Source organism: Neophocaena asiaeorientalis, unplaced genomic scaffold (genome assembly GCF_003031525.2).
Source record: "Neophocaena asiaeorientalis asiaeorientalis breed wild unplaced genomic scaffold, Neophocaena_asiaeorientalis_V1.1 scaffold148, whole genome shotgun sequence".
Lineage (NCBI taxonomy): Eukaryota > Metazoa > Chordata > Mammalia > Artiodactyla > Phocoenidae > Neophocaena > Neophocaena asiaeorientalis.
The window spans coordinates 4,508,476-4,534,824 of NW_020174050.1; the positions used below are offsets into that span (position 1 = coordinate 4,508,476).

Here is a 26,349-nt window from a genome sequence, read left to right on the forward strand (position 1 = left end):
GCTTCCACAGGTAAAACGTACCTGTGGCTCCCTCCCAGGACTTACCTCATTGATATACATCACTGGGAAAACCAGGGTTCTAATATTTCCCGTTTCACTACAAACACAAAAAAAGAGACTATTTTATAGACATCCTCATTAGGATGGCACACTGGCCTGGCGAGACAAGTTTATATGAAAATGCCAGCCCAGTTATTTCATTAAACTACCTGGAATTTATGCAGACCTCTTATTATATCTGCAAACACCTAATAATCAGCAGTTAGATCACAAACAGTCTAGCAATTCAAAGTGTTGCATATTTATGTAAAGTGTGTTTAACCAAAACACAAGATGCCAAAAGTAAATTCATCAAAATGATTACCATACTCCCAAGAGTTATTGGAGGGGAGGTTCCAGCAGAACAATGCTGTCATTCCTCAGAATGTTTTATAATCAGGCTACTCAGTAATGTCTTTACAAGAGCCTGGAGCAATCACTTACTGAGCATTTACTATGCACCAGCTCTGTACCAGGTGTCTTGGGAACATTATCTCACTTAATTCTCATGGTAGTCCCAATGCAGTAGGTATTACTGTCCCAGGTTTAAGACAAGGAGATGGTGGCTCGGAGTAATTTGCCCAGGACCACCATGAGGAAGTGGTGGAGCTAGGATTGGAATTCCACTTTGATTCTAAGGCTCTAGATTGTAACTACTAAATTATACTCCCTCAGAAATACACGCACAAAATGCATCCTTACAAATCACATTTGCTTTCTAGAAAGATCCCAAACACATGTGCTTAATTAAACCTGGCAAATTTTATGGGGGGAGCCAACCAAGTTTGAATGATAGATAGGCAGACAGAAAGATTAGATAAATATAGATATATTATAGATATGCATTACAGTTTTGCATTCTGCTTTTTCATTCAACATTGAATGAAATCATTTTCTCAATTTCCACTGGAAAGTCTGAGCAGGAGATTATACTCGAGAATCCTAATTAAGTAGAAGGCGTGTGGGTACACTGGACTGCAGAGAGTATTTAACCATCCACGGGAGGGTTTGTGGCTGGCCTGGGTGGGAGCAGTGGAAAGAAAGGGAGGGAGGGAGGCAGCCAGAATCCTGGTGAGGGAAATGCTTAGCAGAGTGGGTAAGAGCAGACTCTGGGCCTCAGTTTCCTCATCTGTAAAAGGGGGTAATACAGGGTTATTGTGAGGAACAAATGAGTTAATGTGTGTAAACTACTTAGAATAATGGCTGATCCATGGAAAACATTCTATAAGTGTTTGGTTAAGTAAAATAATTAACTTCCAAGACCAAGGCTGCCCATGACAATGCTGATCGTGCCTCATCCCTGAAGGGCAGGGTGAACAGACTTAGAAGTGGGCTGTACCCCTCTCGACATCAACCCCACCAGAAAGTCAATGTAGCAAAACCACCCTCTGCCTCTGCAGAAACAAGCAAAACTTACATAAAGTCATCTAATTTTTTGACATAAACGTTGATTTGGAACCTCTTGGCTGCTCTTAGGATAATTCCAGTCAACTGTGAATCAGAGAAGTAGAAAGAAAACGTTAGGATTTATTAAAACCACACACACAGTTTTTGTCGATAGAGCACCGTTGCTGGGTGGTTCTGATAAACAGGGCGGCCACTGCCACATTTGCTAGGCAGAGTGGGACGAGGGAAAACTGTTCCCCAGGACAGAATGAGAATTGTGGATTGTGTTAGGTGCCTGGTAGACCAATGTTTCTCACACTTTACTATGCATGCGAGTCCTTGGGCACCTTATTAAAATGCAGATTCTGATTTGGTGAGTCTGGGGTGGGGCCTGAGATTGGGCAGGATGCTGTCACTTTGAATAGCAAAGCCATAGAGGACCCGGGCAGGAAGGAGATCCGGCAGATACCCTGTCGGCTCTGGGTTTCCAGGTGGAGGGCCAGAGTGCTACAAGGAGGACATGGTGACAGCCAGAGAATGGTGCCCACGTGTGGCCAGGCCCACCCAACAGAGCCCGGAGGACAGACGCAGCATTGTCCTCCCATGGCCACGCCACCTTCTGCACCAAACGGGTGGGGTTGTGCCTCACCCTGGTGACAAGCGGTTTGGCTACTGAAAAGGAACTGACTGATGGCTAAGAGAGAAAAGGGAGAAAACCACACCTGACCTTATTCACAAAACGATAGGAGCACCGATTTCTCAAATATAAATGCAATGAGTGTAGCTAAGGGTGAAATGCCCATAAGTCGCTGTGCTCAAAGAATGTGCTGGCTCTTCTGTGACTGTTTCATGCATGTGCTCAAAATCCCAAGAATGAAGATATCTCACCTTTAATTCAGTCCCTACAGTGAAAGGTTCTCACATGGTGAAATGATACATCCTCTCAACATGGTTTTTAGGTTTTCTCCTCTATGAATACGGGATTAGAGTATGTATATATTTGATACTTTTTAAATTAATGATGTCATATAATAACTCTCAAAAGCACCTGTATAAAGAGTTTTGCCAAAAGTGACTGAAGCTAATCTATATACATTTAGATTTCAACCAAAACGTTCCTGGCAGCGAGTAAGCAGAGGAATGACTTCACCCTGCTCATCTGTGGCCCAGTGAGAGGAATGTGTGTATGTTCAGGTCCAGTCTTTTGGCAACAGAAGACTGACCAGGTTACCTGGGTCCGATTCCAGTTGTTTCCAATGATGGGACTTTCACTGTTGCTTTTTTGTTAAGGTGGGTTTGCCGATATTTCTGCGTATTAGCTCAATACAACTCGGCCTTCTGATTACAGGGCTGTGAGACTCTGCATCACATCACACTGAGCTGAGCTCCCTCCACTTGAATATGTGAATGGAAGGAAGACAATACACTTCTCAAGAGTACCTAGGGCTAAGCTGGTGAACACCGTATAGACAGAATAAAATGTATGTTTTTTAACCAAGAAGACGTGTGTACTCACAGGATTGATGTCCACAAATGTCTCATGATAGTTCTTATTGGGGTGCATGCCTTCTACGGCAGAAACAAACTTCTCATCTGCTTGGTAGAAGTGTGGGAAAGACATAATAATAGGTGCACCTGCATTTTGAGGAAAACAGAAATGAATGGTGAGGTTCTTAAAAGTCTAAGATGAATATAAACTTCCTGACCACAAATCCAGTTCCTCAGTAGGGGGAAAGCTATACACAGAAAAGCTGGGTTGGGGAGAGGGGCAGGCTAACAGTATATTCTACATCTCTTAGCTAGGGATTTATACTTCATCGTCTGACATCTCATTTACCCCTACATTATTTTATATCATAATATGAAGTCCTGGCTTCATATCATGAAGCCAGGCTAAATGAAGTCCTGGCTAAATCATTTATTCTTCAACAAACATTTGCTGAACCTATAATAGACAAATGCTTTACACACATTATTTTAATTAACGCTCCCAGCAGTCCTATGAAGTTAGAACTATTTCCTTCCTTTGGCATTTGAGGAAAGGGAGGTTCAGAGAAGTTATAAAATTTCCCCAAGCTTTCAGGTGATGGAGGCAGAATTCTGATCAAATAAGGGACGACTCATTTTAAAGCACTCGTTTCAACTGCAATTCTCTACCAGTACATAGACTCTTTTCCCCCTTATTTTCCTGCTTTCCTGTTTACGTTTTACCCAAAATAGGCATCTTGCGGCATCTTAGTTCCCCGACCAGGGATTGAACCCCAGCCCTCAGCAGTGAACGTGCGGAGCCCTAACCACTGGACCGCCAGGGAATTCCCAATGCAGAATTTTTTTAAGACTTTGCCTGGTCCTGCCATCTGCAGCCTCTTGACTAGATCAAGGTCTGCCCACAGGAAGACACTGGTTTTTTTAAAAAAAAATTTTCCTATTCATTTTAAGGAACCAATAGAGAAGTAAGTTATTAAAGGAAACCTATTCTATTGATAGATTTTGCTCTTGAAAAGAGGAGAGGGACTCAATAACTGCTGTCAGGAAAATACATTTTGGGAGAAATTAGCTTAACGGCAAGTAGTTTAAGTCTGCTCACATATCCTCCAACCCATGGCTCGGACACCTCACTTGTCACACACACAGTTCTGCTCTCTGCTGCTACACAGTTTCACGAAGACACGATTTCCTTCTTTGTGACCTACACTGACCTTTATTTATTTATTTTTTTGGCTGCACCACGTGGCTTGTGAGATCTTAGCTCCCTGACCAGGGATGGAACCCAGGCCCTCAGCAGTGAGTGGACCGCCAGGGAATTTCCTACACTGACCTTTAAAATGTATTTTTAAAGATCTGTTAATGACTTAATAAGGGCCAGACACTGTCCTGAGTGTTTTACATACATTATCTCTAACCTTCACACAACCCTCCAAGGAAGTTATAATCACCCCCCATTTTACAGATGAGAAAACTGCTGTCTGGAACCCTCCTTCAGCAACGTGGCCAATTTGCTAACAAACAGAAGTCAATCCCAGATCCTCCTGACTCCAGAACGCTCACTCATCCCACCAGCCAGAATGTTCCCCTGGGGAATGCAAAACACTTGAGGATAGTCCTGAAGGGTAATATTTCAGTCCACATCTGGGAACACAGAACAGGCAAGAGGAAAAGGATTATAGCAAGAGGTATGACTGTTGCAAAGTAGAATCCTTCTGTTGGTTCTGACATCAACTTCTTGAGGAAGCAGACTGTTAACAAAACAACAAGAAAAATGTGTCTACATGTGTGCCTTGAACCACAGAAACATGGGCTGATAGGGCAGGTGCCATTTCAGGACCATCCCCCAGTGAGCCAGCAGGAGAGGTCTGATCTCTAGGTCAGGGGTGTGTGTTCCCCAGAACAGCGGTTCCCAATCTCGCAGGTACCACCTTCACGAGAATCACCTGAAGTTCATTAAAACTACAGATTCTGGGGTGCTAGCAGGTGGGCCCTGGGACAGATGTTTTAATGATTCTCCAGACAGTTCTGAGGTCAGGCTTGGGAGCCATGACCCCATCAGACAAGGAAAGGGAGGGTTATCCCAAAAGGAGATTTTCAAACCAAATGGACAAGGGGGCAAAAGTTAGCACATGATTCAGGAAAAAAGTACAACTTTAATCAAGAGAAAGGAGTTACAGAGTTTCTCAAGAGAAACTTTAAACAAGAATTGTAGCCTCAGAAAGATCGCAGTACAAATATGAGAAGACCCTAAGTTCTAGCAGGAACTTGCTCAGAGGTAAGGATTTTATAAAAATCCCGTTCCTTCTCTGAGCCCTGGTTTCCACAGTTATGAACAGAGGCTACTGGCTGTCAATCTGGCAAGGCTATTGTGAATATTATGCAGCATATGACTGCAAAAACTAGTCCTCGTGATGAAAAAAATGCTGTCAGCTGCACCCCTGATCATTCCACCTCATTCACGGAAAGGAGCACATTAGCTCAGACATTAAGAAACACTGGCCCTGGACCAGTTTCAAGAAAAAAGAAAAACAAACTCTTAAACTACTGCCCAGGAAAAACATAACATGGCAATCTAGGAATAAAAAGCATTACAGGAAAGCCAATGCTTTTTTTTTAAAAAAAACTATGCTATAGCCATGTTACAAAACTTTTTTTTTTTAATTGCAGTTGATTTACAATGCTGTGTTCGTTTCTGGTGTACAACAAAGTGATTCAGTTATATATATATATATATATATATATATATATATCTTTTTTCAGATTTTCTTCCTTTATAGGTTATTACAAGATACTGAATATAGCTCCCTGTGCTATACAGTAGGACCTTGTTCTATTTTACTTTATATATAGTAATTTGTATCTGCTAATCCCAAACTCCTAATTTCTGCCCTCTGCTTTCGCCCTTGGTAACCATAAGTCTGTTTTCTATGTCTGTGAGTTTGTTTCTGACAAAATGTTATTCTTTTTTCTTTTTTCGGTACACAGGCCTCTCACTGTTGTGGCCTCTCCCATTGCGGAGCACAGGCTCCGGACGCACAGGCTCAGCGGCCATGGCTCACGGGCCCAGCCGCTCCGCGGCATGTGGGATCTTCCCGGACCGGGGCACGAACCCATGTCCCCTGCATCGGCAGGTGGACTCTCAACCACTGCGCCACCAGGGAAGCCCCAAAATGTTATTCTTGAAAGGTCAAAATCGCTCTTTCTATTGGGCTGACAACATTCTCTGTTGAAGAACACCAATCCTGCATCCAGACCCTCCTGCCCATGTCCCCTCTCTGAGTTCTTACCATTCTTGCAGACGCTGACATTCAAAACTCCTGAGCCCAGGCAGTTTCCTTTAGGTATACAGAAGCCAGCGTTGTCTGAGGTATTGGCTAATATTTCTGCAGGCACCTTAAACCTCAAGGCAGGCAGTCCCTGCACGCTCTCAAAGTCACTGAAAGTTATATATATTGACCTGTTAGGAGGTAAGAATAAAAAGTCAATGTGAGCTCCCATCAGCATGATCTGCCCGTACCAGTGAGTTAGCCAACCGTTCTTGGGTATAACGTGGCTAAAAGCTTACAGGATAAGTGGAAAACGAAGAGGCAAAAGAAAGCTTGAAAGGAGCTCAACCCATTGAATGTGTAATAAAGTAGGAGACAGATTATAATGAAAGATGTTTAAGAGGCAGCAGCTATGCTAACATCTTAACAAGGCTTAGAAAAAAAACATAACGTGTGGTAGAAAATCAAGAAAATGAGTTAGAATGGATATTTGTGCTGAAAGAAATGAGTCGCCTAGACTAGCATGGACACATGCCAGGGTGAGGCAGAGGCAAAGCAAAAGCCGAAGAGTTGGCAAAGGGTGTGGCCTGGTAGATTCTGCAGGCCTGGAAAAGTGCCCCATTAGACAGATACTTGATTAGAATATATACTTTTTTTGGGGGGGGCGGGTACGCGGGCCTCTCACTGTTGTGGCCTCTCCCGTTCCGGAGCACAGGCTCCGGATGCGCAGGCTCAGCGGCCATGGCTCACGGGCCCAGCCGCTCCGCGGCATGTGGGATCCTCCCGGACCGGGGCACAAACCCGTGTCCCCTGCATCGGCAGGCGGACTCTCAACCACCGCGCCACCAGGGAAGGCCTAGAATATATACTTTGATACCCATTTCCCCCAAATAACAATAGTTTCCGTATTTTGCCTAGGTTGCTTATTTCGATGGTGTTCAACATCATTCTGCCTTCAGTGGTTACAGCGTTTCAAACAGCGGTCCCTTATGATACCAACCACCCTTCTATGTGCACAGCACCTGAGTGACAGCCAAGGCACTTTTCACATACACTGTGGTAACTGATCCTTCAGCCCTGCATCTGAAGGCATCTGAAGGCTGAGGGCAACTGCTTTGGGGGCCGCACTTTTTCATCTCTGAAGCACAGGGGGCACACATCTCTCCCTGGGTTGTGACTTACAGGAGTCGCCTTCCACTGTACATCCCACCCCATAGCATTTTTTCATGAAAATTTTAAGCAAACAGAAAAACAGAGAAAATACTATAGTAAGTACCTTTTATAACAAATACCACTTAGATACATAAAATGTATATTTACGGATACAACTGGAGCTCTCTGCGTAACACTCCTGATTGTAGTCCTCTGCATCCCCAGAGGTAACCGCTATCCTGAATTTGGGGTTTATCATTCCCATGCAGGTCTTTATACTTTCACCTATGTGGATATTCATAAACAACTTGTGGCACTGTCTGTTATTTCTAAATGTTATATAAACAGTATACCATACTCTCTTTTACAATTTGCTTCTTCCTTCATTATATTTTTAAGATTTATTGCATTAATGTACATGGCTCTGGTTATTATATTTTACTGTTTGTTTGTTTTTTTGCAGTACATGGGCCTCTCACTGTTGTGGCCCCTCCCGTTGCAGAGCACAGGCTCCGGACGCACAGGCTCAGTGGCCATGGCTCACGGGCCCAGCCGCTCCGCGGCATGTGGGATCTTCCCGGACTGGGGCACGAACCCGTGTCCCCTGCATCGGCAGGCGGACTCTCAACCACTGCGCCACCAGGGAAGCCCCTATATTTTACTTTTAATATGATATTCTATCAAACAAATACCCCATTATTTATTTATTTTTAAACTTTTTGTTTGTTTGGTTTAATTTTTGGCTGCGATGGGTCTTCGTTGCTGCACACAGGCTTTCTTCCAATTGCGGTGAGCTGGGGCTGCTCTTCATTGCGTTGCACGGGCTTCTCATTGTGGTGGCTTCTCTTGTTGCGGAGCACGGGCTCTAGTGCGCGGGCTTCAGTAGTTGCAGCACGTGGGCTCAGTAGCTGTGGCTCGCGGCTATAGAGCCCAGGCTCAGTAGTTGTGGCACACAGGCTTAGTTGTGCCGTGGCATGTGGGATCTTCCTGGACCAGGGCTCAAACCCATGTCCCCTGCACTGGCAGGCAGAATCCTAACCACTGCGCCACCAGGGAAGCCTCATTATTTATTTATATTTTCCTTTTCACAGGCACTTAGATTTCTTTGGATGGAAGAAATTTTCATATATTGAGATATGGGGAAGTTATTCTGGCTTACACATGATTTAATTTAAACTTTATGCTAATGGGAACAGCCTCTCTCATAGCCTGTCAAACACTCATTGTACATCTGCTTTAACCATTAAAGTAAAGAATGCTTTTAAAAATCAAAATGGAGTAATTGTGGGTCACATTCAGGATGGAGCCAGGTGGCCATTGTGGATGTGGTTTCAGACACATTCCTGCATCACTGTGAACATAAATTTTCTGAACTGCATCAAACTCAAGGACACCACTAGCCGTTCTCAAAACAGTATCTGATCGCAGTGGCCAGCGCAACCTTATGGTCTCAAGGTCTCCCCTTGTAACTATGCAACCATTTCAGATCCCAACCAATCCTTGCTTAACAAGCACTCTTACTTCTTGCCAGCTCCAGTTATAATTCTTGATAAACACTCACGTAACTAACTGCAACCTTGAGGTTTTTGCCTTTGTACGTCTCCCCCATTTTGTAGTCTGATAAAGCACAATTCAAGTGCTCCTTGAATCAGTGTCTCCTAGGCTACAGTCCTCAGTTTGGCTCAAATAAAACTCTTTTCTATTCCTGTTATAGATTCTTTATTATTTCCGTTGACACTTCCAATTTTTCCTAACTACAATCCATGCTGCAGTGAACTTTTCTGTATAAATCTCCTTCATGTATGTACACGAGTTCTTCAGGTCAGGGAACCTTCATAGGAGAGAAGTGCGGAATCATGGGGTTTGCACGTCTTTGGCTTTACTAAGCATTGCCAAGTGGCTCTTCAGAAGTAGTGGTACCAAACAAGAATGAGTTTCCTCTGTGCCGTATCTTTAATGAGCCTCCTACTACCCTCTGAAGTTTCTTTGTCTCACCCATTGCGCTCAAACATATTTTCTCTTCCTTCAGTCCTTTCACAAATATTGACTGAAGGGAGCAGCTGGATGGAAGGTGACTGAGATATTCCACGTGAAAGCTGGAAAGGGTCTGCACCATAGCACAGAGAGCAGGGATGGAGTGAAAGGAGAGCTCTTTCTGAGGAGGATGGATCCCACTTGGTGACTGATTCAGTGCAAGGGAAGAGGGAGATTTATAGTGATTCTGGAAGGGCTGACTGAGGAGGTGCTCAGTGTGAGATATGAAAGCCAGAAGAACAGCTGACCTTGAGAATATTGACTCCATAGCATCAAAGGCAACTAGATTAATTCTTTTTTTTTTTTTTTTTTTTTTTTTGTACCGGGGCCCCTCCCTCTTTGTTTTAATTAGGAACAAAATTAATTTTTTTTTTTTTTTTTTTTTTTTTTTTTCGGTACGCAGGCCTCTCACTGTTGTGGTCTCTCCCGTTGCAAAGCACAGGCTCTGGACGCGCAGGCTCAGCGGCCATGGCTCACGGGCCCAGCCGCTCCGCGGCATGTGGGATCTTCCCGGACCGGGGCACGAACCTGTGTCCCCTGCATCAGCAGGCAGACTCTCAACCACTGTGCCACCTGGGAAGCCCCAACTAGATTACTTCTGATGGAGGAGAAGTCTCACAAAAAGCCTTGCAGGAGTGAGTGGGAGAGGAAAGGGAGGCTGTGTGATCAGCCTCTAAGCTGAGCAGTTTTAGGGTGAAGGGCGGGAGAAGCAGCAGGGATGATGGGGAGCTGGGAATCAGGTCACAAAGCAGGAGGCCTTCCTGCCACAGAGGGGACTTCCTCATGCGGGTCTGGACAGAAATAGCAGGTGGGAGCCAGGGAGAGGTTGCGGGCCACGTGCGAGCAGATGGGATCAACGGGAAGGTTAGAGCTCAGCAAAGACCTATGAACTCTGAAATACGGACTGCAGTATGCTTTCTTTACCTTCTATGGAGCGACCACCTGTTGACCGGAAGAAGACCAGGGCAAATTTCACACCTGACAGAGCATACCATAATAACAAAGAGCTAACATTTAATGTTATTGACAGTGTGACAGGCCCTGGGCTGAGTATTTTATTAAAGTAACTTGTTTGTCCTCAAAACAACTCCCAAGGTAGGCAACTCTTTCTATCCTTATTTCACAAACGAGGAAAGTTAGGCACAGAGTGGTTAAATAATGTTCCCAGGGTCACACAGCTGTAAGTGGTGGAGCTGGTATTCAAACCAACACAGCCGGGCTCTGGAGTTAGTGCTGTGAACCACTACACTTTGCTGTTTCTCAATATGCCATCATCGTTGATCACTCACTAAGCATACATATCCTCACCGAATAAGTGCAACTATATATAATTCCTCACATTTTGGGTGGTCTTACAGTCAAAGAACTTATTTTTCAGGTTCTTACCTGCAAAAATCAGATGGGAAGACATAAAGGACTTCGTCTTTGGTGATTAATGGGTGAAAAGAATCTCCGTCTGTTCCGTTGATCATATTGCACTCGTCTGCTGTCCACCAGTCAAGTGACCTGTCATTGGGAGACAAGAAAGAGTCCAGAGGGTCACACTTGATTTTGGTCTTTTCTATTTTTTCTAATGGTCAGGACTTTTCAAGACTCAACTGGGAGCTGGCTACCCATAGAATCTTATTCACACGCAGACACAAGGGTGGTATTGGTTGGGGATTGGATCAAGAGGCGGAAAAGCAGGCCCCCGATCCCCAATCAATTCTGACAGAGGCAACAGCCAAAAATCCTTCTTCCCTTCCTCTAAGACAGAGTATCTCACATAGAGCTTTGGGAATATGCACTTACTTAAAGCAGTGATCCATTTGGCATTTACAGCAGCTTTGTTCACAGCCAGCCCGTGGACAGATGAGCCCTGGACAGATATTGCAGGGAGATAATATTTGTGACAGAGCATTAACTGTCTCCCCCTCCAAACAGCTAAGGGAGGATTTCTTTTGGGTCACAAGAAAGTTTAACCTTGAATCAACTTTATGCTCACTGAGAGCACAGTTGAGATGGTGGGTTTTTAAAAATTAATTCCTTGAAAAATGGTATAAAATGCAAAAGACAGGAAAGGACAGGCAATAAATAGTAATTCTTCTAACTTCTGGTCAAGGTGGCCTTCTAAGTTCGTGAATTGAGGACATCTTCCAGTGCAGTGGTTGACAGAACAAAAAAGAGAACATTTAAAAGGTCTATACCCTACTCAAACACAGAAGAACATCTCCCTAGACAACGAAAGGTGATAACTGCCAAGTTGTGAGTAGGGCTACAACTGCCGGCCCATTGGGCTGCAGGTCTGGAAGCCAGGAGAAAGATCTGCAAGTCTAGCTCCTGAGGTTAATGAGGATTAAAAGTGGTCCAGCAAGGGTATGAAACCAGGATCTGGGGGCAGGGATTTTCTGGTCAGCGAGAGAGGCTGAAGAAAGCAAAGCTGAGTTGCTGGGAGGCAGAAAGCCCCAGGCACAGCCTCACATCCAGAACCTGAGTCAAGCTGCCTGCTGACTCTTTGGCCAGATCTGTGATGAACCCTGGGTAATCGTGAGGTGGAGACCCACCGTGTGTACTGGTGTTGGGGTTCCTAGGTAGGCTACATGGAGGCAACTGCAAAAGTGTTACCTAGGGAGAGGTGAGAGGATGGATGGATGGTAGAATGGATGGATGGATAGATAGATAACAGACAGATTTCCCAAATAATTATTCTGCAAGTCAACATTTTTTTTAATGAAAGAAACTTATACTAAGAGATAGGCAACAAAATCAACAATAAGATGAATTCACCTGAGAAGAAATTAAAATAATTGAACAATCTGGCTAATAAATATGTTGTTTAGTATCCTCAAAGAGAAAAATGGAAGAATAACATCTGTGGGTCACATTCAGGATAGAGTGTTAAAAAAGTTATGTTTTTTTTAACATCTGTTAAAAAAGAATGGTAAATTATTAAAAACAAACAAAAAAGAATGAGATAAGAGTAGAGAGACCCAAAGAACGAAAAATAGAAACCTTCAGAATAAAAACAGAATAAAAAAGTTTTCTGAAAGAAAAACTCCATATAGGGATAAGCTCTAGACGGTAGGTAGTTGGAAAGAACTGGCTAACTGAAAGATTGCTCTAAGGAATTTATACAAATATAAACTCAGAAAGATTAAAAATTAAAGGATCAAGATACAGAGAATATATCAAGAGGCGCCAATAAATATTTAATAGGAGTTTGTGGGAGGGTAGTGAGAATAGAGTGAATAACAGAGAAGCAATAATTTAAGAGATAATGGCTGAAAGTTTTCCAAAATTTAAGAAAGATACGAGACCTTGGATTGAAAGTATGCCCCAAGGGCCAAACAGAATAAATAAAATAAATTCAAATCTAGATATGGTGCAGTAAAACTGCAAAAGGCCAAAGAAGAAGATAGATATCAAAAGCCAATGGAGTGGGCTTCCCTGGTGGCACAGTGGTTGAGAGTCCGTCTGCCGATGCAGGGGATACGGGTTCGTGCCCCGGTCCGGGAAGATCCCACATGCCGCGGAGCGGCTGGGCCCGTGAGTCATGGCCGCTGAGCCTGCGCGTCCGGAGCCTGTGCTCCGCAACGGGAAAGGCCACAACAGTGAGAGGCCCGCGTACCGCAAAAAAAAAAAAAAAAAGAAAGCCAATGGAGTAACATCTTCATAATTCTGAACTGTCAACCTAGAATTCTATACCCAGCTAAAACCATTAACAGCTGAAAGTGCAATAAAGATATTTTTAAATATGCAAAGTCTAAGAAAGTTTACCACCCACAGATCCTCACCGAAGGAACTACTAATAGAGTGTAACCTAGTAACCTAGTAACATTTTGAGCCTGATTAATTCTTTGTGGGGGACTGTTCCGTACACTGCAGGATGTTTAACAGCATCCCAGGTCTCTACCCAGTAGATGCCAGTAGCAACCTCCAGTTGTGACAACCAAAAATGTGTCCAGGCATCACCAAATGTCCTCTAGAGAGCGAAATTGCCCTTGTTTAAGAACGACTGTACTAATGACCTTCAGCAAGAAGAAAACTAAATCCAAGGGGAAGATGTGAGAAGGAAAAATAATAATAAATTAATAAAATATGTTGGTATATTTAATTATTCACTATAAAAATAATGAGATTTTACTTATATTTGGCTTCCGAAGAAGGTGAAACAAGTTGTAGACAAGAATAGCATAGAAGGTGTGGGTGTTAAGAAATGGGTAAAGTTATTGTCTCATTTGAAGAAGAGAGATAATAGATAGCTTTAGATTCTGTTAGAAAAAAAATTGTTAAAGACAATCAAAGGGTAGAATAGATATAAACCAGCTAAGGGTGAAAAATAATGTCGAAATGGGTCTCAATATATCAAATAATATATCATTATATCGTAAATGTATCAGTATTTACAACATGTATATAAAAGGATTAAACTCTCCTATTAAAAGGAGAAAGAAAATATGGAAAGAAAATAACAGATTGGGTTTGAAACAAAATCCAGCTATATCCTGTTTACAAGTAAATCTCCCTCCCAGCTCAGTACCCAGTCATCTAGTTAACCCTCCAAAGGCAACACTGTTGCCAGTTTCTCATGTTCGTTTAGGGTTCTTATATCCTTGGGAATGTGTGTGTGTGCACGCATGCGCTCCCTCATGCATGTGCAAATGTACGTGTATGTACCTGGATATGTGTGTTTTAAAAAATTTAAATAAACTTAAAATTTAAAAACAGTTTTTGCTTTACAGAAAAGTTGTGCAGATAATATTCCACGCCAGTTTTTTTGCCTGTATTTCTGGGAAGCTGCGAAGTAAATTTAATGTTCAAGAACAAAATCCCTTTTACCATAGTTCCTGAAGAATTAACCTCCTTTTCTCTCGAAGATTCCTAATTTCTATGACTTAAAAAAGTCATTCTGCTTTATGTGTGGCTTTATTGCAAGCTGCCTCAGTCCCTATTTGGAGGTAGTTTGTTTATAAATTATAAACATTAAAAATATTTTGAAATGCTATAATGCTGAACTCAAATGTATTTCATCTTAAAAAAAATACACAAACAATGCAGAATCACTAAATTAAATTAAAAAAAAGAACCTCTCTCCTTCCCCCAAAACAAGCAGTGATTTGAGAAGTATTTGCGCTGCAGCTACATATCATTCAATGACTAAGCGGAAGAGAAAAACTTTTCATTGGCTTGCGATTCCCAATCTTGATTTACAAGATAATAATTTTACATATTTACACTATATTATTTATATTATAGGATATTTTACATAATTATAGATTTTTTTAATTTATAGGTTTTTCATCCAAAAAATGATAGTGCTAAACTTCTTTGAAATAAAGCAGAAGTGGACGTTCAATTAAAGGAAAATTGAAAAAATAATTACACCAATAAATCATTAGACTTACGTTTTTCCATTCCATTCCACAATCTTGCAAAAGTTAAGGTAATTGTCTTCTCCAGTTAGAAAAACATAGTCTCCATCATTAGTCCCATTTTTCTGAAAATAAGTGAATATGGTCATTTATAGTAACTGTGATGGTTCATTTCATGTGTTTACTTGGTTAGGCTATGGTGGCCAGCTGTTTGGTCAAACAATACTCTAGATGTTGCTGTATTTTGTAGATGTGATCAGTTCGGTTTCAGTAAAGGAGATTACTGTTGATAATGTGGGTGGGCTCATTCAATCAGTTGAAGCCTTTAAGAGCAAAGTTTGAGGTTTCCTGGAGAAAAAGGAGTTCTCTCCTCAAGACTGAAACAAAGAAATCCTGCCTGGGTTTCCAGCCTGCTGGCCTGTCCTATGGATTTCAGACTTGCCACTTGCCAGGACCCACAAGTGCATAAGACAATTCCTTAATATAAATTCCTGAACAGATATATAGATCTCCATTGATTGTGTCTTTCTAGACAACCCTAACTGATACAGTAACTAACACATTTAATCTGTATGAAACTGCCCTAGTTGGGCCTAATTGCCTCATGAGACTGAACCACAACTCGGGAATAGAGGAACTATTTTGTTAAATCCCATATTAGCCATATTATTACTTTATGGTTTTAAAAAGTATGAGCCCAATTAAATAATGGACAAAGGATTTGAAGAGACATTTCTCCAAAGAAAATATACAAATAGCCAATAAGTACATGAAAAGATGCTCAATATTGTCAGTTATTAGAAAAATGCAAATCAAAACCACAATGAGATACAACTTCATACCCATGAGGATGGCAATTTAAAAAAAAAAGGAAAAGAACAATTGTTAGTGAAGATGTGAGGCAACTAGAGCCTTCCTGCATTGCTGGTAGGAATGTAAAATGTTGCAGTTGCTGTGGAATACAGTTTGGCAGTTCCTCAAAAAGTTAAACATAATGTTGCCAGATGACTCCAAAATTCTACTCTTATGGATATACCCAAGAGAATTCCACTCCAAGGTTTATATCTAATGGTCATACAAAAACTTGTACACAAATGTCCATTTGCAGCATTATTCATAGTAGCCAGAAAGTAGAAATAAACCAAATATTCATCAACTGAAGAATGGATAAACAAAGTGTGGTATATCCATACAATGGAATATTACTCAGCCGTAAAAAGGAATGAAGTGCTGATACATGCTACAACATGGATGAATCTTCTAAACATTATACTAAATAAAAGAGGCGAGACACAAAAGATCATATATTATATGATTTCATATGAATTTCATTCCATTTATAGGGATGTCCAGAATAGGCAAATCCATAGAGATAGAAAGTAGATTTGTGGCTACCAGGAGCTGGTGGGAGGGGGAATGGAAATGACTGCTAACAAGTTGTGTTTTTTTTGGGGGGGGAGGGGCTGATTAAAAGGCTCTGGAATTGTAAAGTGCTGGTGGTTGCACACCCTTGTGAATATACTAAAAAACACTGAAGTGTACAATTTTAAATGGTGAATTTTATGTTAAGAGAATCTCAATTAAAAAATAAAAAAGCATAAATCTAGGGCCAGGACCCAATTATACTTGAATAGAAAAAAAGTGGTATTAATATAATCCCATTTTTCAGTTAAAGTTTTCTTGAGCTGTATATTCTTTCCAAGTTACACTTCTTAATGGCACAGACAGACACACTGTACATTCTTACAAGTTCTTCATCTGGGATGGAGCTTTGATTTCTGGGAAATAGCATGGGTTACTCTGAAACATTTAAATGCTTAACCACTTAGTTTAGACCACATCTGAGTTAAATGGAGGACTTCAAGAAGCAACATACATGTATTTATTTTTTAGTATTTTGGTCTGCTTCTTTTCAGTCTTTTTTCTACACAAAATTTGTTTATAGAACTAAGATATATTATATATAACACACATATAGTATCTGCTATACACAATTTTTATACATATATACAATTGTGTATACATATATACAATTTCTTTACTTATGTGTATAATATATTTCCTGTATTATTGAAAGTTCTTCCTAGGTACAACTTAATGACTCCATAATATTATGCGGAAATAATTTAACCATTTTCTTATTATGAATATTTAGTTTTTAATTGTTTTGCTACTATAAATAATGTATGAATATCTTTATGACTAAAAACTTTTTCCGTGCTTTTATTTTCTAAATAGACCACTAAAAGTGAAATTGCCAAATAAAATAACATGAACATTTTTTTTTTTTTTTTGCGGTACGGGCCTCTCACTGCTGCGGCCTCTCCCGCTGCAGAGCACAGGCTCCGGACGCGCAGGCTCAGCGGCCATGGCTCACGGGCCCAGCCGCTCCGCGGCACGTGGGATCTTCCCAGCGGGGCACGAAGCCGTGTCCCCTGCATCGGCAGGCGGACTCTCAACCACTGCGCCACCAGGGAAGCCCAACATGAACATTTTTTAAACTTTTGAAACATAGTATCAAGTTGCTCAAGGTCAGCCAGTGGAAACAGCAAGATAAATCAGTTTACATTCCCCAAACGCCTTTTGTTAAACTTTGCTTATTGGATCAACAAAAAAGGGGTTTCTTATCTCTTTTCGCATTTCTGTATTCACACTCTTTTTTCATTCAGTCATTTTCCTTAAAAAAAATTCATACTTTTTGTGAATTCTTTTTTCAATTTTTTTGCCTACTTGGGTTCTTCTTTTTGTCACTTAACACTACTTCACCAACTATGTCAATATATCAACATGGTCTACATACATAATAGTCATGTTGTGTTCCACATATGAAATTTTACATGAGTTTAAGATATGAGAAAGGACTCCTCTTTAAGGGCAACAATATGAACATACGACAATTTAGAAGCAAATTCACATAAAAAAATGCTGAACCACCAAATTTTAAAAATGCTTGTGTTACTTCTTGAAGTTCTCCAATGAACTCAGATGTGGGTTAAGCTAAGTGGTTAAGCATTTAAATATTTCAGAGTATGTCCAAGAGTTCTCCCCAGCTGTTACTGGCCCAAGAGTCAGACACTGAATGTCAATGCTTCCCTGTTACTTGCTAGAACTTTTGTTACTTGAGAACAAGCAGGAATAAATAGGTTTTGTGTTATTGCAGTAGGGTTGTGGGTTGAATACAAGGAACATATTGGAGGTTGAGGTTGAGAAATGTTCTGAGAATAAGACAACATTCATACCACTAGCGTAATACATGCATAATCCATCCTCCCAGTACAATTGGCTGGACTGGCTGACCTCTCAAGGATACTCCCTAGCCACCATCGCTTTAGACATCCAAGAACCCACACTCACTGGGAGGTGCTTGAACACTCTTATGCCAAGGAAAACAGAGGTACCCTAAAATCAACGGGTAAAGATTTGCTGATTGGCTTTCCAGTATGCAAATAAGAGCACCTGATATCCAGCCAGGTCCCTTGTTCTCAGGAGCTCTGTGCCAACACTCTGTCTGTATTACCTCATCCTTCTCACTCATACACCCTGTCCCGCACCATTAATTGTTTGGCTGTTTCATCATTAAAGTCTTTGAAGGAAAAGTGTTCAACGGCCTTAACTAAGGTTTTCTTTTTTCATCACAGTGTGTATTGGAGCAGGTGGAACGGGCACACAGGCCTAGGGGATCAGAGGGGAATGTGGCAGACGCCACTGGGATTAAGGAAAGATTTGAGGCCGAGCTCAGACGGGTACAGAGCAGGAGGTGCCAGTGAGGTGCAGAAGCCCGTGGTCTGTCCCGGTCTTGAATGAATGACGGCCCAAGTATGGACCTCTGTGCTGCTGGAGACAGAGTCAGGATTGGCCAGAGCAGATGAAAAATAGAACAAAAAACACCTTTGCCTTTTTACCAACAACACTAGAGACAGTTTATTTGGCTCCCAAATGGAAACATATACCAGTCATTCATATTAATTCAGGGTCTTTATTTTGAGCCGGTCATGGAGGGGAAAAAGAATAATGGTTCCTAAAATGTGTTGCAACTTATAGTTTGCAAAGCACTTTTGTGGACTCTCATTTGGCCATTCTAAGCAAACTTTGAAGTGTAGATACCTTTAGCCTCAAGTTATAAATGATGAAGCTGAGGTTCAGGAAAGTCCCATAGCTATTAAGCGAGAAAGTCAGAATGCAAATCCAGGCCCCCTGAGTCTAAGTCTCATGCTCTTTTCCTGCATGTGGGAAATCTACACCAGGTACTAATCTAACTGAGCAATGCCGGGGCTTTTCACTAACACGGCCTTGTAGAGCTACAGTGGTGCTTGCAAGGAGAGGCAGAGAGGGAAAAAATATAAAGTAAAACCACACATCCTTGCCACGGGAAAGCAAAAGTGCCAATTTTTAAATCTGTCTGTAAATGTGAGTTACATTTTTAACAGGTATTTAAGGATATTAGTTATATAAGTTTGATGAGGTCAGTGTAAAAACAAAAAGCAAGCTATACAATGAAAGTTATCAGATAAATACTGAGATATTAGGAACAGGATCTACTTGACAGATGGATGGTAGCCACTGGGACCAAAGGGGGCTTAAGGAAACCTTTGTATCTTTCTGCAGGAAGTTTCCCGGAAATTATTTCTAGGAGGGAGTCTAGTCACAGCTTAACAAGAAATCGGTGCTTCCTCTGGTCCAGTGGAAGCTGGCTCCTGTGGGTCGGAAGCTTCTAGGGAACATCTGTTGGGTCTGCTTGCCCAGAGTGAAGGATTTAGGGTTGGTGGGACCCTACTCCTAGGACCACCCTCCTCTTGCAAAGATAATATTTAAAAGTTGTTTACCATTTCGTTTGAACAGTTTTTAAGTTTTATATATCCCTGAAGGTAGAGGGGCAGTATTATTACAACTAAGCAACTGAAATGCTAAGAGATTACATGATGAGGGTGAGGTTCTCCAGTGGTTAGACCCAGAGAATAACCACAAATTTAAAGATGGGGGAATTCATCATAATTCCATATCCTGTCCTGAACCTACCTCTCTTCCTGAGTTTAAGTTTGTCATTTAGCAACCTTCCAACTATCCATTTTACTCAAGTTTTTTTTTTTTGGGGGGGGGGGTGGATAGATTTTTAATTGCTTTTCATTTTAATTCATTTGAAGCTCAGGCAGCAATAACATATGCTTTGAATAATAATTACTTGAATACTGATATTTTGGGGTTCAAGCCAAAGTAAATAAAATCTGCCAAAAATGATACAAAATTCCACTTATAAACAAAAGAAATCATAGACGAGGGACACACAGAGTTTCAAATTATTCAGCCTCTTTCACAAATGCCTAAAAATCTAATAAGTAGCTCCCACCCCTAATGGACTATCACATCCCTATTTAGTTTCTTATTTGCCTCTGTCAGACTGATCCATGGGTTTCGTCTCCAAGTCATCAAAACAAGACTCGGCATTGATCACTGAAATTTATGACACTTTGAAAGGCTGCACCTGATTAATGGCACAGCACACTCTATATATTTTTCATAGTGACACTCATTCAAAGTCAGCACTGGTAGCATGTTAAAATTGTGGGATGGGCTTCCCCGGTGGCGCAGTGGTTGAGTCCGCCTGCCGATGCAGGGGACACGAGTTCGTGCCCCGGTCTGGGAAGATCCCACATGCCGCGGAGCGGCTGGGCCCGTGAGCCATGGCCACTGGGCCTGCGCGTCCGGAGCCTGTGCTCCGCAATGGGAGAGGCCACAGCAGTGAGAGAGAGGCCCGCGTACCCCAAAAAAAAAAAAAAAAAATTGTGGGAGAAGTTTTTTTTTTTTTTCCCCTACTAAAGCACTTTCTTATTTTTCCCATACTCTACAAGAGATCTAGAATTCCAAGCAACTTTGGTCTTCTCCTAGAAGAAACCCAAAGTGAAGATAAAATCTGGCTTGGAATGCCCTCCTTCTCAGCTGAACAAAGAATCTGTGAAAAGAAAAATGGACTTACCCCATAGAACAGGCCAAAATAGGGAGAGATGTCAGGTTTGAAAATGTTGATGAGGGATAAGATCTCATCTTTGTAGCCCCAGAGCAATTCATCCACCGTGTGGGTCACAAAGAGCTTCTGCTGATACGCCTTCAACAGGGCCTCGATGAGCTCGTGGAGAAAGGGTAGCTGGGCCCATTCCATGGCGGTCTGAGGAACACAGGCACATTCAGAGAGCAGTGTCCCCACCCCACTCTCCTACTGCCCCTTCAGCAAAGGGGGCTGCAAACGTAAACGTAAAACGTTGAGATCAAACAGCTGAGAGGTTAACCAAAGAGCTCCTCTCTGGCTGAGTGTGAAGAGTAAGACCCTTCACTTATTGTCCTTTCTCGGTATTACATTTTGTAACTGTCATCTTAGCATCCTCACCTGCAACTCTCGAGCTCTCCCAACACCACGGAAGGGGAAAAACTCTTGCAATATATTGGCATCTTTAGCCACAAGGTGGCACCATCTTCCTCCTGATCCGGGTTAGAGGCTGGGTCCCCATAAACTCTGCCCCACTAGCCAGCTGGCCAGGGCCAGACCTGGGATCTAACACTTTCCAGGTCCTGGGTCCACCGTAAGTGTCCAGCTGCATATGTAGCAGTCACCCAGGAGTTGGAGTGGGAACCTCAGAGGGGATAGAAGAAGTCTCCTGGGCCTCATGTGAACACACAGGAAGAAACTGTGAAAAGAATCCTAAAACTTACATTTTGTCACCATTTGAAAAGACCACATTTGAAAGACCTCAAAAAAAGTCTGAAACGAACTTTAAAGAAGGGGGGAAAATAGAAATATATACATACACACACACACACACACACACATATATATATAAATATATTTTTAAAATATATATGTATACACACACACACACACACACACATAACTTAATAGCTCCTAAAGGTAAAACCATAATGGCCTTAGCTTTTTCCTTTCTTCTAAAATCCACAATAATGAGATTTAAAATGCCTACTTACCAGTGCAGGAATATTTAATGTTCTAAGTAAGTCAACTTTAGGGTCTCCAACAGATTTATCTCGTTCAAAAACATAGGCCTTGTTGCTCACAGCAGATATTGTTGTTCCATTATCTCCAAATTGAATATCTTCTTTGTTTCTGAGTTCCCTAAAAGAGGATTTCGTTTGAAAATAGGCAACACTTTACTAAGTAATACTTTTCCTTTCTTTCAGCATCAAAGTTATTTTCAATATAACATTCCCAATACAACCCATATTGGGGGAGACTGCAGATACTGACCCCCTAAACACTGGAGATTTAAGCTATAATGTGAAAAGGAAATGAGGCCCCGGAGAGAGGAAAGAAGTGTTGTTTTGGGCTTCCCTGGTGGCGCAGTGGTTGAGAGTCCGCCTGCCGATGCAGGGGACACGGGTTCGTGCCCCGGTCCGGGAAGATCCCACATGCCGCGGATCGGCTGGACCGTGAGCCATGGCCGCTGAGCCTGCGCGTCCGGAGACTGTGCTCCGCAACGGGAGAGGCCACAACAGTGAGAGGCCCGCGTACGGCAAAAAAAAAAAAAAAAATTGTTGTTTTCATTCTTTCCCCTCATAATTTGGGAAATGCAATGGTCAAGGGTCACCTTAACTAGGGAATCAAAGCCAGTGAACTCTCTCCTGGGTTATAGCTTGGTCGCGAAATATTTTCAAATTTTTCAGTTCATAAATTCAGTTTCAATTTCAATGTGTTTAACGATGTCTTTTTTTTTTTTTTTTTTTTTGCGGTATGCGGGCCTCTCACTGTTGTGGCCTCTCTCGTTGCGGAGCACAGGCTCCGGACGCGCAAGCTCAGCGGCCATGGCTCACGGGCCCAGCCGCTCCGCGGCATGTGGGATCTTCCCGGACCGGGGCACGAACCCGCGTCCCCTGCATCGGCAGGCGGACTCTCAACCACTGCGCCACCAGGGAAGCCCTAACAATGTCTTTTTATTTCTAAGTTGAATTCAATTAAAAATCCATTTAACAAAACGAATGCCTAAGGTTTAGTAAATTAGAGGCGTTCACTCCTGGTTTTGATATCCATTTCAGCTTGGTGCCTGTGAGTGCCCCCAAATGAGGTATTAGCAAAGTTGGTAGGAGGTGTCTGGTGCCAGGCCTGAGACTAGGGTGAGGGAAGTGATGCACCTGCCTTGGGTACAAAATGTAAGAGGTGCCCAAACACTCAGTAGTCAAAACAAATAATACTTTAATGCAATTTTAAAAGATCAAAATTAATGCTAAAAATTCATGATGAACAAAATATCAAAATCTTATATAAAAACAGGACTGATGTTTTGACAATCAAATGTCTCATGCCAGTCCTGAGCCTGCCTGGTCCATGGTAGATGGTCACTAAATTGCCATGTCTATTCCTTCTCTGCCACTTACGTTCTTCTTCCTGTTTCATCAAGGGCTGTGTTGTCTCACCTGGTAGCCCTGTGTCTCCTGAACCTTTGAACTGTAGCTAATTGGAACTGAGATGTGTTGTAAGGGTAAAATACACAGCAGATTTCAAAACCAGTACCAAAAAAAAAAAAGAATGTAAAATATCTCAACTTTTTTATATTGATTACATGTTGAAATGATACTATTTATTTTTTAAATTGAAGCATAGTTGCTCTACAATATTATATAAGTTATAGGTGTACAGTACAATATAGTCATTCACAACTTTTAAAGGTTATACTCCACTTATAGCTATTATAAAATATTGGCTATATTCCCCGTGTTGTACAATATATCCCTATAGCTTATTTTATACCTAACAGTTTGTACCTCTTACTCCCCGACCCCTCCCCGCTTCCCTCTCCCTGCTGGTAACCACTAGCTTGTTCTCTATATCCGTGAATCCTTTTTGTTATATTCACTAGTTTGTTGTAGCTTTTAGATTCCACAGATGAGTGATATCATACAGTGTTTGTCTTTTTCTGACTTATCTCACTTAGCATAATGCTCTCCAAGTCCATCCACGCTGCTGTAAATGACAAAATGTTGTTCTTTTTTATGGCTGAGTAGTATTCCAGTGTGTGTGTGTGTGTGTGTGTGTGTACCATATCTTCTTTATCCATTCAGAAATGATACTATTTTAGACAGATTGAGTAAACTAAAAATATATTATTAAAACTAATTGCATCTGTTTCTTTTTTTTTAATGTGGCTACTAGGAAAACCTGGAACGACATATGTGATTCACATTATATTTCGATTGAACAGAGCTAATTTAGACACAGGTACGAAGGCATTAGGCAGTGGGGCTACCACCTTCCTCCGGAGGCCTTTCCCAACCACAGCCACACGTGGGGTTTCTCATCCCTGAACACCCATGGAGCCTGGCACTCAGTTATAAAATGCTTAGTGACGTCATTTAGATTGTGAAGAAATTAGCTTGAAGCCTCAGGTAGATTGCAAGTAAGCTTAAGAAACTTGTATGCCTCAAATCTTTTCTAGATTTTAAAATAAAAATAGACAAGCAAACAATAAACAAATGCATACCTATACGTAAAAGCAGATGAGTCTTTGTTCTTCTCTAGTACTTAGCACTAAGCTACACACGGTAATATAAATATCTGAGACTTGTACAGCTCTTCCAAGGGTTTGACCACACTACGCCATCTGATATCATTTAATCTTTCTAACAAGCCTGTGGCACACACGGAGCAAGTGTTTTCGTCCAACTTTTACAGATGGGGACTCAGGGCAGTGGAAGAGTCAGAGCCTAAGCTCAAGTCTTCTAATTCTCGCCTAGTACTCTCTCCTCTGAATCAGATGGTCTCTCCTAGTAGGTGCTTACTAACTGTCTGTAGGATGGAACCAATGAGTGCCTCTAGCAATTGCCAAATCTAAATAAGTATGAGAGAAAAAAAGTCCACGCCCTTCCAGTTTGCGAGGAATACGTACAAATACTTGTTAAAAGCCTTGCGCAGTTTGCAGTTCGGGGTGTTTGCACTGGACGTTTGCTTGTTAGATACTCACTCCCCTTTCTGCTGGTCAGAGCCCTCATTTTCTTTCCTCTCCTGCACTGGGCAGTGGTGTGGTACCCAGTTCCTTTTCCTTGGCCCCGTAATCCTGCGCACAGAGCCTCAGGATGGAAAACACAGTAGACAGACGTTTTCTCCCAGGACGCACAGATGACCCATGGGCTCCTGTGACTTGGGTCTACAAAGCTTCCCCGGCCCCTGCCCCTTTCTTCTTTACAGGTTTCCTTGGGATCTGTAACCCACTTTATAGCCTTCCAATACATTGCTCTTTTTACTGAAATTAGAGGTTTCTCTTGCTTGCAACCAAAAACCCTCTCATAGAGAAATCATAACCCATGAAGAAACAGAGATTCAGCTAACGTAACTTTCCCAGGACTAACCAAGAAGTGTCAGACCCGGGTTTAGACTCTTGGTAGCCTGACTTCATGTCCAAGGTCTTCCTTGAGTCTACACCTAAGTGAATGCAAAGGGATTTGTTAGAAGCTGGAGGAAAAAAAGAAATTTCAAAGGCAAATCCCTGTCTGAGCCAAGGCAGGTGCCTGCAGAGAGGGCCCCGCCCCCTCTCTAGTCCCAGAGCCGCCCTCCAGGGAAGGGGAAAGGACAGACTTCTCCAGGAGAAGCTGTGTATAATCGGGGCCCAGGATCCCAGCTTGGCCCTGCTGACCACCAGGGAACTAGAAGTAGAAAAAGCGACCCCAGGGTGAATGCCAGTTTCCTTGCACTCACAGAAAGCTGGGCCCGGTAGTCAAGAGCTGGGATTCATCACAGATTCAGAAGCCAGGGACCAACACTGCCAAGTTTTCTAACTGATGACGAAAATCGATGACCTTCCCAAGACTTTTTGTTGTTTTTACTGAGCCTCAGGTCATACACCTAGAGGCCTGAGTAATTCCAAGTCTAGAGCCTGCTTCGTTTATGTCTATGTATGTTTACTGACTTTGAAGATGACTTTTAAAATGTTTTCTTTACTGCTTACCCTGTAAGAACCTGATGTTTTAAAGGGAAATTGCACATGGATGTTCCCATCGCTTTCTGCCTCGTAACTTGACTTGTTTCTCAATAAACTTCAAAAAGTCAAAGCCAAGGGTTCCCAAACCACAAAAACATTTCATTCCCTTGGCAGGCACAAAGGGTTCATGTCAGGTCACTCAGAGCTAACCAGGAGACTTCCCTCAGTCACCAGCCGTCCTCGGGCATGGCCGACACACAGCCTTTGCTGAGCCATCTAACTGAAGGGAGACAGTGCCACAGGGCTGTCAGGAGTGGCCTCCAGCTCTGCAGAGGCCATGAAAACCGAGGGGAGGGATGGCAAGGGACCTCCGTCTCAAAACAACATGTGACAGTCAGAGGAAACCCAAAAGGCTTCCCCTTCCAAGCACTCCTGTCACGCTGGTGACCCTAGGGAGGTCACAGAAAAAGGAGAGGGAGTTTAGTAACAAGAGCAACAAGTCTCGTTACCCAAATCTCCTGATAGCTGATCAACCATAGTCAGCTAGAGGCAGGGCGCTGTCCTGGTGAACAGCAGACTGAGAGCAAGAAGTGATGGATTAGTGCTTTACTGTATCGGAGAAGACCAAAGAAGCTTCCAGAAACAGAAACCAAATTAAAAAAACAAAAAGGCAAAGCAAAATCGCAGGCCTAGACAATTAATTAAGGAACCATACTTGAA

The 26,349-nt window shown here is 42.2% G+C and overlaps 1 protein-coding gene across 1 annotated transcript in view; it reads right to left on the reverse strand.

The window, feature by feature from the left end:
* Positions 1-26,349, reverse strand: part of SCARB2 (scavenger receptor class B member 2) — a 66,551-nt gene that overhangs the window by 5,036 nt on the left and 35,166 nt on the right. The window contains exons 3-10 of the mRNA XM_024754108.1: positions 21,689-21,836; positions 20,688-20,876; positions 14,750-14,841; positions 10,752-10,871; positions 6,201-6,370; positions 2,942-3,060; positions 1,457-1,530; positions 46-97 (exon numbers count right to left, since the gene is read on the reverse strand). Coding sequence (XP_024609876.1) covers positions 46-97; positions 1,457-1,530; positions 2,942-3,060; positions 6,201-6,370; positions 10,752-10,871; positions 14,750-14,841; positions 20,688-20,876; positions 21,689-21,836 — 964 coding nt within the window. The remainder of the gene's footprint in view (positions 1-45; positions 98-1,456; positions 1,531-2,941; positions 3,061-6,200; positions 6,371-10,751; positions 10,872-14,749; positions 14,842-20,687; positions 20,877-21,688; positions 21,837-26,349) is intronic.